Genomic DNA, 14448 nt, shown 5'->3' on the forward strand with positions numbered 1-14448 from the left:
TATATATATATATATATATATATAATGTTAATAATGTGGAAGTGGATGGGGCGTGGCTTGGCTGGCTATCGGAGAAGACGTGTTGCTGAGGAGCTCCGGCCTAATCTCCCTTTTTTAGGGGCTTATTTGGCCTCATTTTACCCAGCTGTGCCCTTGTCAGTGTTCCCCCTGCCCTATACCAGTGGCTGGCTCCAGTGAGTGCTGTCCGCTGGGCGTCGGGAGCCCGGTCTCCCCACCTCCGAAACCTTCACGCCGGGGACCCCAGTTACCTGCTGCCTGTGGCGATGGAGGATTGAAACAAGATCCCTTCTTCTAGCCGCGACTGGTCTCTCTGCTTGCGGCGGTGATCGGACGGCCGCCCACCCACCCACCAATGCAGTGAAGAGACGCCGCTGTAGCTGTACGCAGCGGAGTGTGTGCCGGCGGGCGCAATGCAGGGGGAGAGTGTGGGGGACCCTAATGTGTGGGGGCCACAGGACTACCGCCCTGGTCGCCCCTAGTTGGATCCAGCCATGGATCAACCAATTAGACCAGTGGTTCTCAAACTTTTTAGAATCACGGTGCCCTAGAGTATTAGAACATTTTTCACAGCCCCCTAAGCCTAATGTTTTTTATTGTGATATTCAGAAAATAATATTAAATTAACTAAAAATTTAATATAATAAGTTCAGCTATATGGTGAGGGACAGGGTTGCGCTTCGGTTTGTCCATATATTTTATGATGGGAAGACATAAGCATTGGTTTTGCCTATTACATTGACCATAAACAATTTATATTGGTCCTGACCACCAATCCAGAGCACCCCTATAAGTGGCGTGAGGTACACCATGGTGCCACTGCACAGAGATTTGGGTCCGCTGTGTTAGGCTAAACACATTATGGCAGTGGGCGAGTCATGTTTCCCTAAGGATAGAACATCACACTCACGCTGCCAATCCAATACCTCAGTTACACAGACAGCTGGCTAACTCCATTCTTTATATGCTTAATAAAAAATGTAATAAGGATTTAATGTGGCGATCGCGGCTGCGAATAGTCGTAGCCCGGCAAGAAATGTAGCAAGCCGCATCGCAGCAAAAGATGAACATGGCTACATCTGGATGTCATTTTTTGACAATGTACAAAATGGTCTGAGCTAGATAATGCTTCAGTATGGCTATACATAAAACCATGAGGCTGCCATCAGGGATCCTAAACTACTGTATATTGTATCATGCACAACACGGGGTAAGTTCAGAATGTGCACGTAATAACACCCTGATTATTATTATTAGTACTGAAACATCAGAATGCATCTTAAATGGCATGTTATTACCTCTCTTCAGCCCATATGCTAATTTTCTGCTGTGCTATTTGAGACGTGTAGGAAAGACGCTCATTGCTGTGCTGATGCTGCCTTTCTGGGGAAAGCTGCTGTCGCAGTTGTTCTAGCTCTCGCTCATACATGAGCCGCTGTTCTTCCAGAGCATTTCTCTTCTCCTCCAGATACTGCTTCTCAAGGACTTGGACAACATTGTGGACAGGATCTGAGGGAAGAGACGCAAAGAGTAAACCTATGCATGGTTCATGGCCAATTTAGGTTTAATACATAAACCCCCCAGTTATATACAGGTGCACATGCTTATTTCATTCATATATCTCAAATTAAGATATCTCTAAAACATCTGTAGAAAGTTAAAAGGAGCAAAATCAATACACCGACAAGCATGTTAAATCATGTAGACAGGCAAAGCTGTGACATACACAGATGCACAACTTAGTTTACCTTTATGAGTCATAATTACTGTGGTGTACTATAATGAAGGTGTTTCTGGTGGTAGCCCGGGGTCAAGATTAGTATAATAAGAATTTACTTACCGATAATTCTATTTCTCATAGTCAGTAGTGGATGCTGGGAACTCCGTAAGGACCATGGGGATAGCGGCTCCGCAGGAGACTGGGCACAAAAGTAAAAGCTTTAGGACTACCTGGTGTGCACTGGCTCCCCCCCCTATGACCCTCCTCCAAGCCTCAGTTAGGATACTGTGCCCGGACGAGCGTACACAATAAGGAAGGATTTTGAATCCCGGGTAAGACTCATACCAGCCACACCAATCACACCGTACAACCTGTGATCTGAACCCAGTTAACAGCATGATAACAGCGGAGCCTCTGAAAAGATGGCTCACAACAACAAAAACCCGATTTTTGTAACAATAACTATGTACAAGTATTGCAGACAATCCGCACTTGGGATGGGCGCCCAGCATCCACTACGGACTATGAGAAATAGAATTATCGGTAAGTAAATTCTTATTTTCTCTGACGTCCTAGTGGATGCTGGGAACTCCGTAAGGACCATGGGGATTATACCAAAGCTCCCAAACGGGCGGGAGAGTGCGGATGACTCTGCAGCACCGAATGAGAGAACTCCAGGTCCTCCTCAGCCAGGGTATCAAATTTGTAGAATTTAGCAAACGTGTTTGCCCCTGACCAAGTAGCTGCTCGGCAAAGTTGTAAAGCCGAGACCCCTCGGGCACCCGCCCAAGATGAGCCCACCTTCCTTGTGGAATGGGCTTTTACAGATTTTGGCTGTGGCAGGCCTGCCACAGAATGTGCAAGCTGAATTGTACTACAAATCCAACGAGCAATAGTCTGCTTAGAAGCAGGAGCACCCAGCTTGTTGGGTGCATACAGGATAAACAGCGAGTCAGATTTTCTGACTCCAGGCGTCCTGGAAACATATATTTTCAGGGCCCTGACTACGTCCAGCAACTTGGAGTCCTCCAAGTCCCTAGTAGCCGCAGGTACCACAATAGGCTGGTTCAAGTGAAACACTGAAACCACCTTAGGGAGAGATTGAGGACGAGTCCTCAATTCTGCCCTGTCCGTATGAAAAATTAGGTAAGGGCTTTTATAGGATAAAGCCGCCAATTCTGAGACACGCCTGGCTGAAGCCAGGGCTAACAGCATTACCACTTTCCATGTGAGATATTTTAAGTCCACAGTGGTGAGTGGTTCAAACCAATGTGATTTTAGGAACCCCAAAACTACATTGAGATTCCAAGGTGCCACTGGAGGCACAAAAGGAGGCTGTATATGCAGTACCCCCTTGACAAACGTCTGAACTTCAGGAACTGAAGCCAGTTCTTTCTGGAAGAAAATCGACAGGGCCGAAATTTGAACCTTAATGGACCCTAATTTTAGGCCCATAGACAGTCCTGTTTGCAGGAAATGCAGGAAACGACCCAGTTGAAATTCCTCTGTAGGGGCCTTCCTGGCCTCACACCACGCAACATATTTACGCCAAATACGGTGATAATGTTGCACGGTTACATCCTTCCTGGCTTTGATCAGGGCAGGGATGACTTCATCCGGAATGCCTTTTTCCTTCAGGATCCGGCGTTCAACCGCCATGCCGTCAAACGCAGCCGCGGTAAGTCTTGGAACAGACAGGGTCCCTGCTGGAGCAGGTCCTTTCTTAGAGGTAGAGGCCCCGGGTCCTCCGTGAGCATCTCTTGAAGTTCCGGGTACCAAGTCCTTCTTGGCCAATCCGGAGCCACGAGTATAGTCCTTACTCCTCTCCTTCTTATGATTCTCAGTACCTTGGGTATGAGAGGCAGAGGAGGGAACACATACACTGACTGGTACACCCACGGTGTTACCAGTGCGTCCACAGCTATTGCCTGAGGGTCCCTTGACCTGGCGCAATATCTGTCTAGTTTTTTGTTGAGGCGGGACGCCATCATGAAATGACGTTTCCATGCTTGACCACAAGCCCTGGAAATTTCTTCCCTGTGTGACTGCTCCCCAGCCTCTCAGGCTGGCATCCGTGGTCACCAGGACCCAGTCCTGAATGCCGAATCTGCGGCCCTCTAGAAGATGAGCACTCTGCAACCACCACAGGAGAGACACCCTTGTCCTTGGAGACAGGGTTATCCGCTGATGCATCTGAAGATGCGATCCGGACCATTTGTCCAGCAGATCCCACTGAAAAGTTCTTGCGTGGAATCTGCCGAATGGAATCGCTTCGTAAGAAGCCACCATTTTTCCCAGGACCCTTGTGCATTGATGCACTGACACTTGGCCTGGTTTTAGGAGGTTCCTGCCTAGCTCGGATAACTCCCTGGCTTTCTCCTCCGGAAGAAACACCTTTTTCTGGACTGTGTCCAGAATCATCCCTAGGAACAGCAGACGTGTCGTCGGAATCAGCTGCGATTTTGGAATATTTAGAATCCACCCGTGCTGTCGTAGTACTACTTGAGATAGTGCTACTCCGACCTCTAACTGTTCCCTGGACCTTGCCCTTATCAGGAGATCGTCCAAGTAAGGGATAATTAAGACGCCTTTTCTTCGAAGAAGAATCATCATTTCGGCCATTACCTTGGTAAAGACCCGGGGTGCCGTGGACAATCCAAACGGCAGCGTCTGAAACTGATAGTGACAGTTCTGTACCACAAACCTGAGGTACCCTTGGTGAGAAGGGCAAATTGGGACATGGAGGTAAGCATCCTTGATGTCCAGAGACACCATATAGTCCCCTTCTTCCAGGTTCGCTATCACTGCTCTGAGTGACTCCATCTTGAATTTGAACCTTTGTATGTAAGTGTTCAAGGATTTCAGATTTAAAATAGGTCTCACCGAGCCGTTCGGCTTCGGTACCACAAACAGCGTGAAATAATACCCCTTTCCCTGTTGTAGGAGGGGTACCTTGATTATCACCTGCTGGGAATACAGCTTGTGAATGGCTTCCAATACCGCCTCCCTGTCGGAGGGAGACGTTGGTAAAGCAGACTTCAGGAACCGGCGAGGGGGAGACGTCTCGAATTCCAATTTGTACCCCTGAGATACTACCTGCAGGATCCAGGGGTCCACTTGCGAGTGAGCCCACTGCGCGCTGAAATTCTTGAGACGACCCCCCACCGTACCTGAGTCCGCTTGTAAGGCCCCAGCGTCATGCTGAGGACTTGGCAGAAGCGGGGGAGGGCTTCTGTTCCTGGAAAGAGGCTGCCTGCTGCAGTCTTTTTCCCCTTCCTCTGCCCCGGGGCAGAAATGAGTGGCCTTTTGCCCGCTTGCCCTTATGGGGACGAAAGGACTGAGCCTGAAAAGACGGTGTCTTTTTCTGCTGAGAGGTGACCTGGGGTAAAAAGGTGGATTTCCCAGCCGTTGCCGTGGCCACCAGGTCCGATAGACCGACCCCAAATAACTCCTCCTCTTTATACGGCAATACTTCCATATGTCGTTTGGAATCCGCATCACCTGACCACTGTCGCGTCCATAACCCTCTTCTGGCAGAAATGGACAGCGCACTTACTCTTGATGCCAGAGTGCAAATATCCCTCTGTGCATCTCGCATATATAGAAATGCATCCTTTAAATGCTCTATAGTCAATAATATACTGTCCCTGTCCAGGGTATCAATATTTTCAGTCAGGGAATCTGACCAAGCCACCCCAGCACTGCACATCCAGGCTGAGGCGATTGCTGGTCGCAGTATAACACCAGTATGTGTGTATATACTTTTTAGGATATTTTCCAGCTTCCTATCAGCTGGCTCCTTGAGGGCGGCCGTATCAGGAGACGGTAACGCCACTTGTTTTGATAAGCGTGTGAGCGCCTTATCTACCCTAGGGGGTGTTTCCCAACGCGCCCTAACCTCTGGCGGGAAAGGGTATAATGCCAATAATTTTTTAGAAATTAGCAGTTTTTTATCGGGGGAAACCCACGCTTCATCACACACCTCATTTAATTCATCTGATTCAGGAAAAACTACGGGTAGTTTTTTCACACCCCACATAATACCCTTTTTTGTGGTACTTGTAGTATCAGAAATGTTCAAAACCTCCTTCATTGCCGTGATCATGTAACGTGTGGCCCTACTGGAAATCACGTTTGTTTTCTCACCGTCGACACTGGAGTCAGTGTCCGTGTCTGGGTCGACCATCTGAGGTAACGGGCGCTTTAGAGCCCCTGACGGTGTTTGAGACGCCTGGACAGGTACTAACTGATTTGCCGGCTGTCTCATGTCGTCAACAGTCTTTTGTAAAGTGCTGACGCTATCACGTAATTCCTTCCATAAGACCATCCAGTCAGGTGTCGACTCCCTAGGGGGTGACATCACTATTACAGGCAATTGCTCCGCCTCCATACCATTTTCCCCCTCATACATGTCGACACAAACGTACCGACACACAGCACACACACAGGGAATGCTCTGATAGAGGACAGGACCCCACTAGCCCTTTGGGGAGACAGAGGGAGAGTTTGCCAGCACACACCAGAGCGCTATATATATACAGGGATAACCTTATATAAGTGTTTTTCCCTTATATAGCTGCTGTATTGATTAATCTGCCAAATTAGTGCCCCCCCCTCTCTTGTTTTACCCTGTTTCTGTAGTGCAGGACTGCAGGGGAGAGTCAGGGAGACGTCCTTCCAGCGGAGCTGTGAGGGAAAATGGCGCTTGTGTGCTGAGGAGATAGGCTCCGCCCCCTTCTCGGCGGCCTTTCTCCCGCTTTTTTAAGGAAAACTGGCAGGGGTTAAATGCATCCATATAGCCCAGGAGCTATATGTGATGTATTTTTCGCCATCTAAGGTGTTTTTATTGCGTCTCAGGGCGCCCCCCCCCAGCGCCCTGCACCCTCAGTGACCGGAGTGTGAAGTGTGCTGAGAGCAATGGCGCACAGCTGCGGTGCTGTGCGCTACCTTATTGAAGACAGGACGTCTTCTGCCGCCGATTTCCCGGACCTCTTCTGTCTTCTGGCTCTGTAAGGGGGCCGGCGGCGCGGCTCTGGGACCCATCCATGGCTGGGCCTGTGATCGTCCCTCTGGAGCTAATGTCCAGTAGCCTAAGAAGCCCAATCCACTCTGCACGCAGGTGAGTTCGCTTCTTCTCCCCTTAGTCCCTCAGTGCAGTGAACCTGTTGCCAGCAGGACTCACTGAAAATAAAAAACCTATACTTAAACTTTTTCACTAAGCAGCTCAGGAGAGCCACCTAGTGTGCACCCTTCTCGTTCGGGCACAAAAATCTAACTGAGGCTTGGAGGAGGGTCATAGGGGGAGGAGCCAGTGCACACCAGGTAGTCCTAAAGCTTTTACTTTTGTGCCCAGTCTCCTGCGGAGCCGCTATCCCCATGGTCCTTACGGAGTTCCCAGCATCCACTAGGACGTCAGAGAAAAGGGGGTATTTTTTCTGATTGTTTATTGCAATAAGCTTAATGATTATGAGGCTTGCTGTGTATATTATTACTTTATATATACACAACTGCATCCTCTGCAGACTACCTTGCAAATGAACAAGGTCAGAACAGCAGTCTGTGTATCGTAAGAGGAATAAAAGGCTAGCTTGGCATAAAAAGTCCTAAGGGGTATATTGAATTGTTGTCGAATCCCTTGTTTTGTCGGAAAACGGGGCTTTTTCGTAAAAAAAAAAAAAAAAACCTGTTGAATTGCATTCGACAATTCAATAAGCCACTTTTCGTCAAAAAACCTGTTGGATCAGTTTCGACTTTTCGACAGTCGAGTGTCTGTAATGTTAAAAACCCGGCTTTTCACAACAGTATATTCAATTGAAGATTGTCGAATCGGTATCAGTGGTTTTTGACGTGACTTTCGACAATTTCATTGTTTTTCGGTCGTGAGCTGACAAGAAATTTAAATACTTACATTTTTTTTTTACGTTTTTATATTTTAAGTAATTATATAATTGGTTTTTGTATTTATGAGCGACATTATTATATTTTGAATTTTTCCGGAATATTTTTTTCTTTACTGGGCTGAGGAAAGGAATGTACCCATGATCAACATTTTTACCCAGGTTACACTTCACCAAAGCCACTCCCTATGCTTGAGACTTTAGGGAGAGGAGCAGCCATTACACAGTCAGCTGTCTTGTGGAATCGTTTTTTTTAGGGCAATCTGCGGCTTTAACATATATATCATATTTTTTTACACTGACTACAATAATGGAGCCTTTTTCTGACCAGATTGTGATGTTTATGAAGTTGAATCCCGGCCTCCCACAATCCGACCATTGGTCCCTCTCCGACCGGAGGAGTGTCGAATCCATTTCAAATTGAATATGTCGAATTCAGTGCCTGGAAAGGAGGGTTTCGACAGTCGAATGCTGTTGAATCGGAAAACTGTCGAATCCACTGTGGGATTCGACACCAATTTGAATATACCCCTTAGTGCGCTTTCTCCATGACTTAAAAAAATACAGTGGTAAGGATCATGACATTTCACACTGCTTTCTTTGTTATCTACATAGTCTAGTGGCAGGCGACAATGCTGTATAGGGATCTCAAATTAATGTGAGTTGGTTTTGGTGAAGTTGGGTTTTAGCCACCAAATAATTGGTCCAAATCATCATTCTATTGGGTCATTTGCAGGTTGAACTGACAATTTGCTTTGCAAAACTGAAATTCAATACAAATGTGTCCTGCTACATCTTTGCTCCTTACGCCATGTAGCAGGCCTTGCTAGTCCTCCCTTGCTCCTGCCTGCTGTTCTAAGTCGTTTAATGTAACATAACGTTGTAACATATCGTAATCTAGCGCTGAAAAAGCGACTGTAATACAACTTTTTGTCCACCAGATGTCGCTTTTCGCAAGCATCGAATAGCCAATGAAGCTGATTGGCTGACGGAACCTGTCATTCATTACACTAAACAGTAGTACTGAACAGCATTTTGTCATGAATGCAGATGTGCAGTTGACTGTGTAATAATAAGATTTTACACTTACCGGTAAATCTATTTCTCGTAGTCCGTAGAGGATGCTGGGACTCCGTAAGGACCATGGGGAATAGACGGGCTCCGCAGGAGACATGGGCACTTTAAGAAAGACTTTAGACTCTGGGTGTGCACTGGCTCCTCCTTCTATGCCCCTCCTCCAGACCTCAGTTAGAGAAACTGTGCCCAGAGGAGATGGACAGTACGAGGAAAGGATTTTTGTTAATCCAAGGGCAAGATTCATACCAGCCACACCAATCACACCATATAACTTGTGATAAACTACCCAGTTAACAGTATGAACAAACAACATAGTCTCGGTCCAAACCGATGAACTATAATATAACCCTTATGTAAGCAATAACTATATACAAGTCTTGCAGAAGAAGTCCGCACTTGGGACGGGCGCCCAGCATCCTCTACGGACTACGAGAAATAGATTTACCGGTAAGTGTAAAATCTTATTTTCTCTAACGTCCTAGAGGATGCTGGGACTCCGTAAGGACCATGGGGATTATACCAAAGCTCCCAAACGGGCGGGAGAGTGCGGATGACTCTGCAGCACCGATTGAGCAAACATGAGGTCCTCCTCAGCCAGGGTATCAAACTTATAGAACTTTGCAAAAAGTGTTTGACCCCGACCAAGTAGCAGCTCGGCACAGCTGTAGTGCCGAGACCCCTCGGGCAGCCGCCCAAGACGAGCCCACCTTCCTAGTGGAATGGGCCTTAACCGATTTCGGTAACGGCAATCCTGCTGTAGAATGCGCCTGCTGAATCGTGTTACAGATCCAGTGAGCAATAGGTGAGCAATAGTCTGCTTTGAAGCAGGGCCGCCAACCTTGTTGGCTGCATACAGGACAAACAGTGCTTCTGTTTTTCTGATCCTAGCCGTTCTGGCCACGTAAATTTTCAAAGCCCTGACCACATCAAGGGACTCGGAATCCTCCAAGTCACGTGTAGCCACAGGCATGACAATAGGTTGGTTCATATGAAAGGATGAGACCACCTTAGGTAGGAATTGAGGACGGGTCCGCAACGCCGCTCTATCCATATGGAAAACCAGATAGGGGCTTTTATGTGATAAAGCCGCCAATTCCCAAACTCGCCTAGCCGAAGCCAAGGCTAACAACATGACCACCTTCCAAGTGAGATATTTCAACTCCACTGTTTTAAGTGGTTCAAACCAGTGTGACTTAAGGAAACTTAACACAACGTTAAGGTCCCAAGGCGCCACCGGAGGTACAAAAGGAGGCTGAATATGCAGTACTCCCTTCACAAAAGTCTGTACTTCAGGTAAAGAGTCCAATTCCTTTTGAAAGAAAATGGATAAGGCCAAATTCTGAACTTTAATGGAGCCTAATTTTAGGCCCAAATTCACTCCAGTTTGTAGGAAGTGAAGAAAACTGCCTAGATGAATTCTTCCGTAGGAGCATTCCTGGCCTCACACCAAGAAACATATTTTCGCCATATTCGGTGATAATGTTTAGACGTCACGTCCTTCCTAGCCTTTATTAGCGTAGGAATGACCTCATCCGGAATACCTTTTTCCGCTAGGATCCGGCGTTCAACCGCCATGCCGTCAAACGCAGCCGCAGTAAGTCTTGGAACAGACAGGGACCTTGTTGTAACAGGTCCTGCCTTAGAGGAAGAGGCCACGGATCTTCTGTGAGCATTTCTTGCAGATCCGGATACCAGGTCCTTCGTGGCCAATCTGGAACAATGAGTATTGTTCTCACTCCTCTTCTTATTATCCTCAACACCTTGGGTATGAGAGGAAGAGGAGGAAACACATATACCGACTGGAACACCCACGGTGTCACTAGGGCGTCCACAGCTACCGCCTGAGGGTCTCTTGACCTGGCGCAATACCTTTGTAGCTTTTTGTTGAGACGGGATGCCATCATGTCTATTTGGGGTAGTCCCCACCGACTTGCAATGTGCGCGAAGACTTCCTGATGAAGTCCCCACTCTCCCAGATGCAGATCGTGTCTGCTGAGGAAGTCTGCTTCCCAGTTGTCCACTCCCGGAATGAACACTGCTGACAGAGCGCTTACATGATTCTCCGCCCAGCGAAGAATTCTGGTGGCTTCCGCCATTGCCACCCTGCTCCTTGTGCCGCCTTGGTGGTTTACATGAGCTACTGCGGTGATGTTGTCTGACTGGATCAAAACTGGTCGATTGCGAAGTAAGATCTCCGCTTGACGTAGGGTGTTGTATATGGCCCTTAGTTCCAGGATGTTGATGTGAAGACAAGTCTCTTGACTTGACCAAAGTCCTTGGAAATTTCTCCCCTGTGTCACTGCTCCCCAACCTCGGAGGCTCGCGTCCGTGGTCACCAGGATCCAGTCCTGAATGCCGAACCTGCGGCCTTCCAGGAGGTGAGCACTGTGCAGCCACCACAGGAGAGATACCCTGGCTCTGGGAGACAGGGTGATCCTTTGATGCATTTGTAATTGGGACCCGGACCATTTGTCCAGTAGGTCCCATTGAAAAGTCCTCGCATGGAACCTGCCGAAGGGGATGGTACGATGCCACCATCTTCCCCAGGACACGGGTGCAGTGAAGCACTGAAACCTTTTTTGGCTTTAATAGGTTCCTGACCAGAGCGATGAGCTCCTGAGCCTTTTCCATCGGAAGAAAAACCTTTTTCTGTTCTGTGTCCAGAATCAGGCCCAAAAAGGTCAGACGCGTTGTAGGAACCAGCTGGGACTTCGGAATATTGAGAATCCAGCCGTGCTGTTGCAACGTCCTCACTGACGGTGACACGCTGTCCAGTAACTTCTCTCGAGATCTCGCCTTTATGAGGAGATCTTCCAAGTATGGGATAATTGTGACACCCTGCTTGCGCAGGAGCACCATCATTTCCGCCATTACCTTGGTGAAAATTCTCGGGGCCGTGGAAAGCCCAAACGGCAACGTCTGAAATTGGTAATGACAGTCCTGTACCGCAAATCTCAGGAACGCCTGGTGAGGAAGAAAAATCGGAACATGAAGGTAAGCATCCTTTATGTCCAGGGAAATCATCATATCCCCCCCCCTACAGGCTGGCGATGACCGCTCTAAGCGATTCCATCTTGAACTTGAACTTTTTCAAGTACAGGTTCAGGGATTTCAGATTCAAAATGGGTCTGACCGTACCGTCCGGTTTCGGAACCACAAACAGGGTTGAGTAATACCCCTTTCCTTGCTGGAGAAGAGGAACCTTGACTATCACCTGTTGCAGGTACAATTTTTGAATTGCAGTTAACACTAACTTCCTTTCTGACGGAGAAGCTGGCAGAGCCGATTTGAAAAACCGGCGAGGAGGCATCTCTTCGGATTCCAGCCTGTATCCCTGAGAAACAATCTCTATTGCCCAGGGATCCACCTGTGAGTGAACCCAGATGTGGCTGGAAAATCGAAGACGTGCCCCCACTTGATCTGGCCCCACCAGGGAAGCCCCAGCGTCATGCGGTGGATTTTGCAGACGTAGGGGGGGGACTTCTGCTCCTGGGAACTAGCTGTGTGCAGCTTTTTTCCCTTGCCTTTCCCTCTGGCAAGAAAGGACGATCCCCATACCTTTTTGCTTTTATTTGAACGAAAGGACTGCATTTGGTAATGAGGTGCCTTCTTAGTATGTTGTGGGGGAACATAAGGTAAAAATTCGATTTACCAGCCGTAGCAGTAGAGACAATTTCCGAGAGGCCTTCTCCAAACAACTCCTCCCCCTTGTAAGGCAAGACTCCATATGCCGCTTTGAGTCGGCATCCCCCATCCACTGTCGGGTCCACAAGAGTCGCCTAGCAGAAATAGACATAGAATTTATTCTGGAGCTTAGTAAACAAATGTCTCTTTGAGCATCCCTCATATATAACGCAGCATCCTTGATATGCTCTAGGGTCATTAGAATGGTATCCTTATCTAGGGTCTCAATCTCCGTAGACAAGGAATCTGTCCATGTTGCGACAGCACTACAAACCCAGGCCGATACCATAGCCGGCCTAACAATAGTACCAGAATGTGTGTAAATGTACTAAATGGTAACTTCCTGCTTACGATCCGCAGGATCCTTGAGGGTAGCAGTATCCTGGGAAGGCAGTGCCACCTTCTTGGATAAGCGCGTCAACGCCTTGTCTACTTTAGGCGAAGATTCCCATCGTATCCTGTCCTTTTTTGGGAAGGGATACGCCATAAGAATCCTTTTGGGAACTTGTAGTCTCCTGTCTGGAGATTCCCAAGCCTTTTCGCACAATTTGCTTAGCTCAAATGAGGACGGAAAGGTGATCTCAGGCTTTTTCTCTTTATACATGTGTACCCTCGTGTCAGGGACAGGGGGTTCCTCAGTAATATGCAAAACCTCTTTAATAGCAATGATCATGTAACGAATACCTTTAGCCACTTTTGGCTGTAATTTTGCATCCTCATAGTCGACACTGGAATCTGAATCCGTGTCGGTATCTGTGTCAGTGATCTGGGATAATGTGCGTTTCTGAGACCCAGAAGGTCCCGGTGCTACTGGGACAGGCATGGTCTGACTACCTGACTGATCCCTAGCCTCAGTCTTGTCTAATCTCTTATGCAATAAATTTACATTAGCATTCAAGACATTCCACATATCCATCCAGTTCGGTGTCGGCGTTGCCGACGGCGACCTGACAATCATGCACTCCCCCTCCTCCTTAGGTGAGCCTTCATCGTCAAACATGTCGACACACGCGTACCGACACACTCCACACACACAGGGAAACTCTTTTCTGAAGACAGGTTCCCCTTTAGGCCCTTTGGAGAGACAGAGAGAAAGCATGCCAGCACACACCCCAGCGCTATATGACCCCGGAGAAAAACACAGAATGTTTACCCAGTAGCGCTGCTGTAATGTATAATCGCCAATTATGTGCCCCCCTCTACTTTAAAACCCTCTTTCACCGTGTGTCAAGCAGGGGAGAGTCCGGGAGCTTCCTCTCAGCGGTGCTGTGGAGAGAAAATGGCGCTGGTGAGTGCTGAGGGAGAAGCCCCGCCCCCTCGGCGGTGGGCTTCTGTCCCGCTCAAACTTAATGAAATATGGCGGGGGCTCTTTTATATACATGTACAGTGCCCACCTGTACATGTATATAGTCATTTGCCATAGGAGAGGTATTCTATTGCTGCCCAGGGCGCCCCCCCTGCGCCCTGCACCCTTACAGTGACCGGAGTGTGTGAGGTGTATGGGAGCAATGACGCACAGCTGCAGTGCTGTGCGTTACCTCAGTGAAGCACCCGAGGGCTTCTGCCGCCTCAGTAGTCTTCTTTCTTCGTTTCTTCCGGCTCTGTGAGGAGAACGGCGGCGCGGCTCTGGGATGAACGCCCAGGACGAACCTGTGTTCCACTCCCTCTGGAGCTAATGGTGTCCAGTAGCCGAGAAGCAGAGCCTATCATTTAAGTAGGTCTGCTCCTCTCTCCTCAGTCCCTCGATGCAGGGAGCCTGTTGCCAGCAGAGCTCCCTGAAAATAAGAAAAAAATCTAACAAAATGCTTTCTTAGCAGGAAACTCAGGAGAACTCCCTGCAGTGCACCCATCTTCCTCTGGGCACAGTCTAAAACTGAGGTCTGGAGGAGGGGCATAGAGGGAGGAGCCAGTGCACACCCAGAGTCTAAAGTCTTTCTTAAAGTGCCCATGTCTCCTGCGGAGCCCTTCTATTCCCCATGGTCCTTACGGAGTCCCAGCATCCTCTAGGACGTTAGAGAAAAAGGTTTAAAAAATTTGGTGTGTAAGTCCTGC

At 48.2% G+C, this 14448-nt stretch overlaps 1 protein-coding gene and 1 long non-coding RNA gene across 6 annotated transcripts in view; one reads left to right on the forward strand and one right to left on the reverse strand.

Annotated features, from left to right (window-relative positions):
- KIF13A (kinesin family member 13A) overlaps window positions 1-14448 on the reverse strand; it is a 477346-nt gene that overhangs the window by 176858 nt on the left and 286040 nt on the right. For all 4 annotated transcript variants that reach the window (XM_063923222.1, XM_063923220.1, XM_063923221.1 and 1 more), the window contains exon 17: window positions 1317-1527. In XM_063923222.1, the coding sequence (XP_063779292.1) occupies window positions 1317-1527 (211 nt within the window). The remainder of the gene's footprint in view (window positions 1-1316; window positions 1528-14448) is intronic.
- The window catches only part of LOC134928018 (uncharacterized), a 95440-nt gene that overhangs the window by 42778 nt on the left and 38214 nt on the right, over window positions 1-14448 (forward strand). The window lies entirely within an intron of this gene.

Source organism: Pseudophryne corroboree, chromosome 5 (assembly GCF_028390025.1).
Source record: "Pseudophryne corroboree isolate aPseCor3 chromosome 5, aPseCor3.hap2, whole genome shotgun sequence".
NCBI lineage: Eukaryota > Metazoa > Chordata > Amphibia > Anura > Myobatrachidae > Pseudophryne > Pseudophryne corroboree.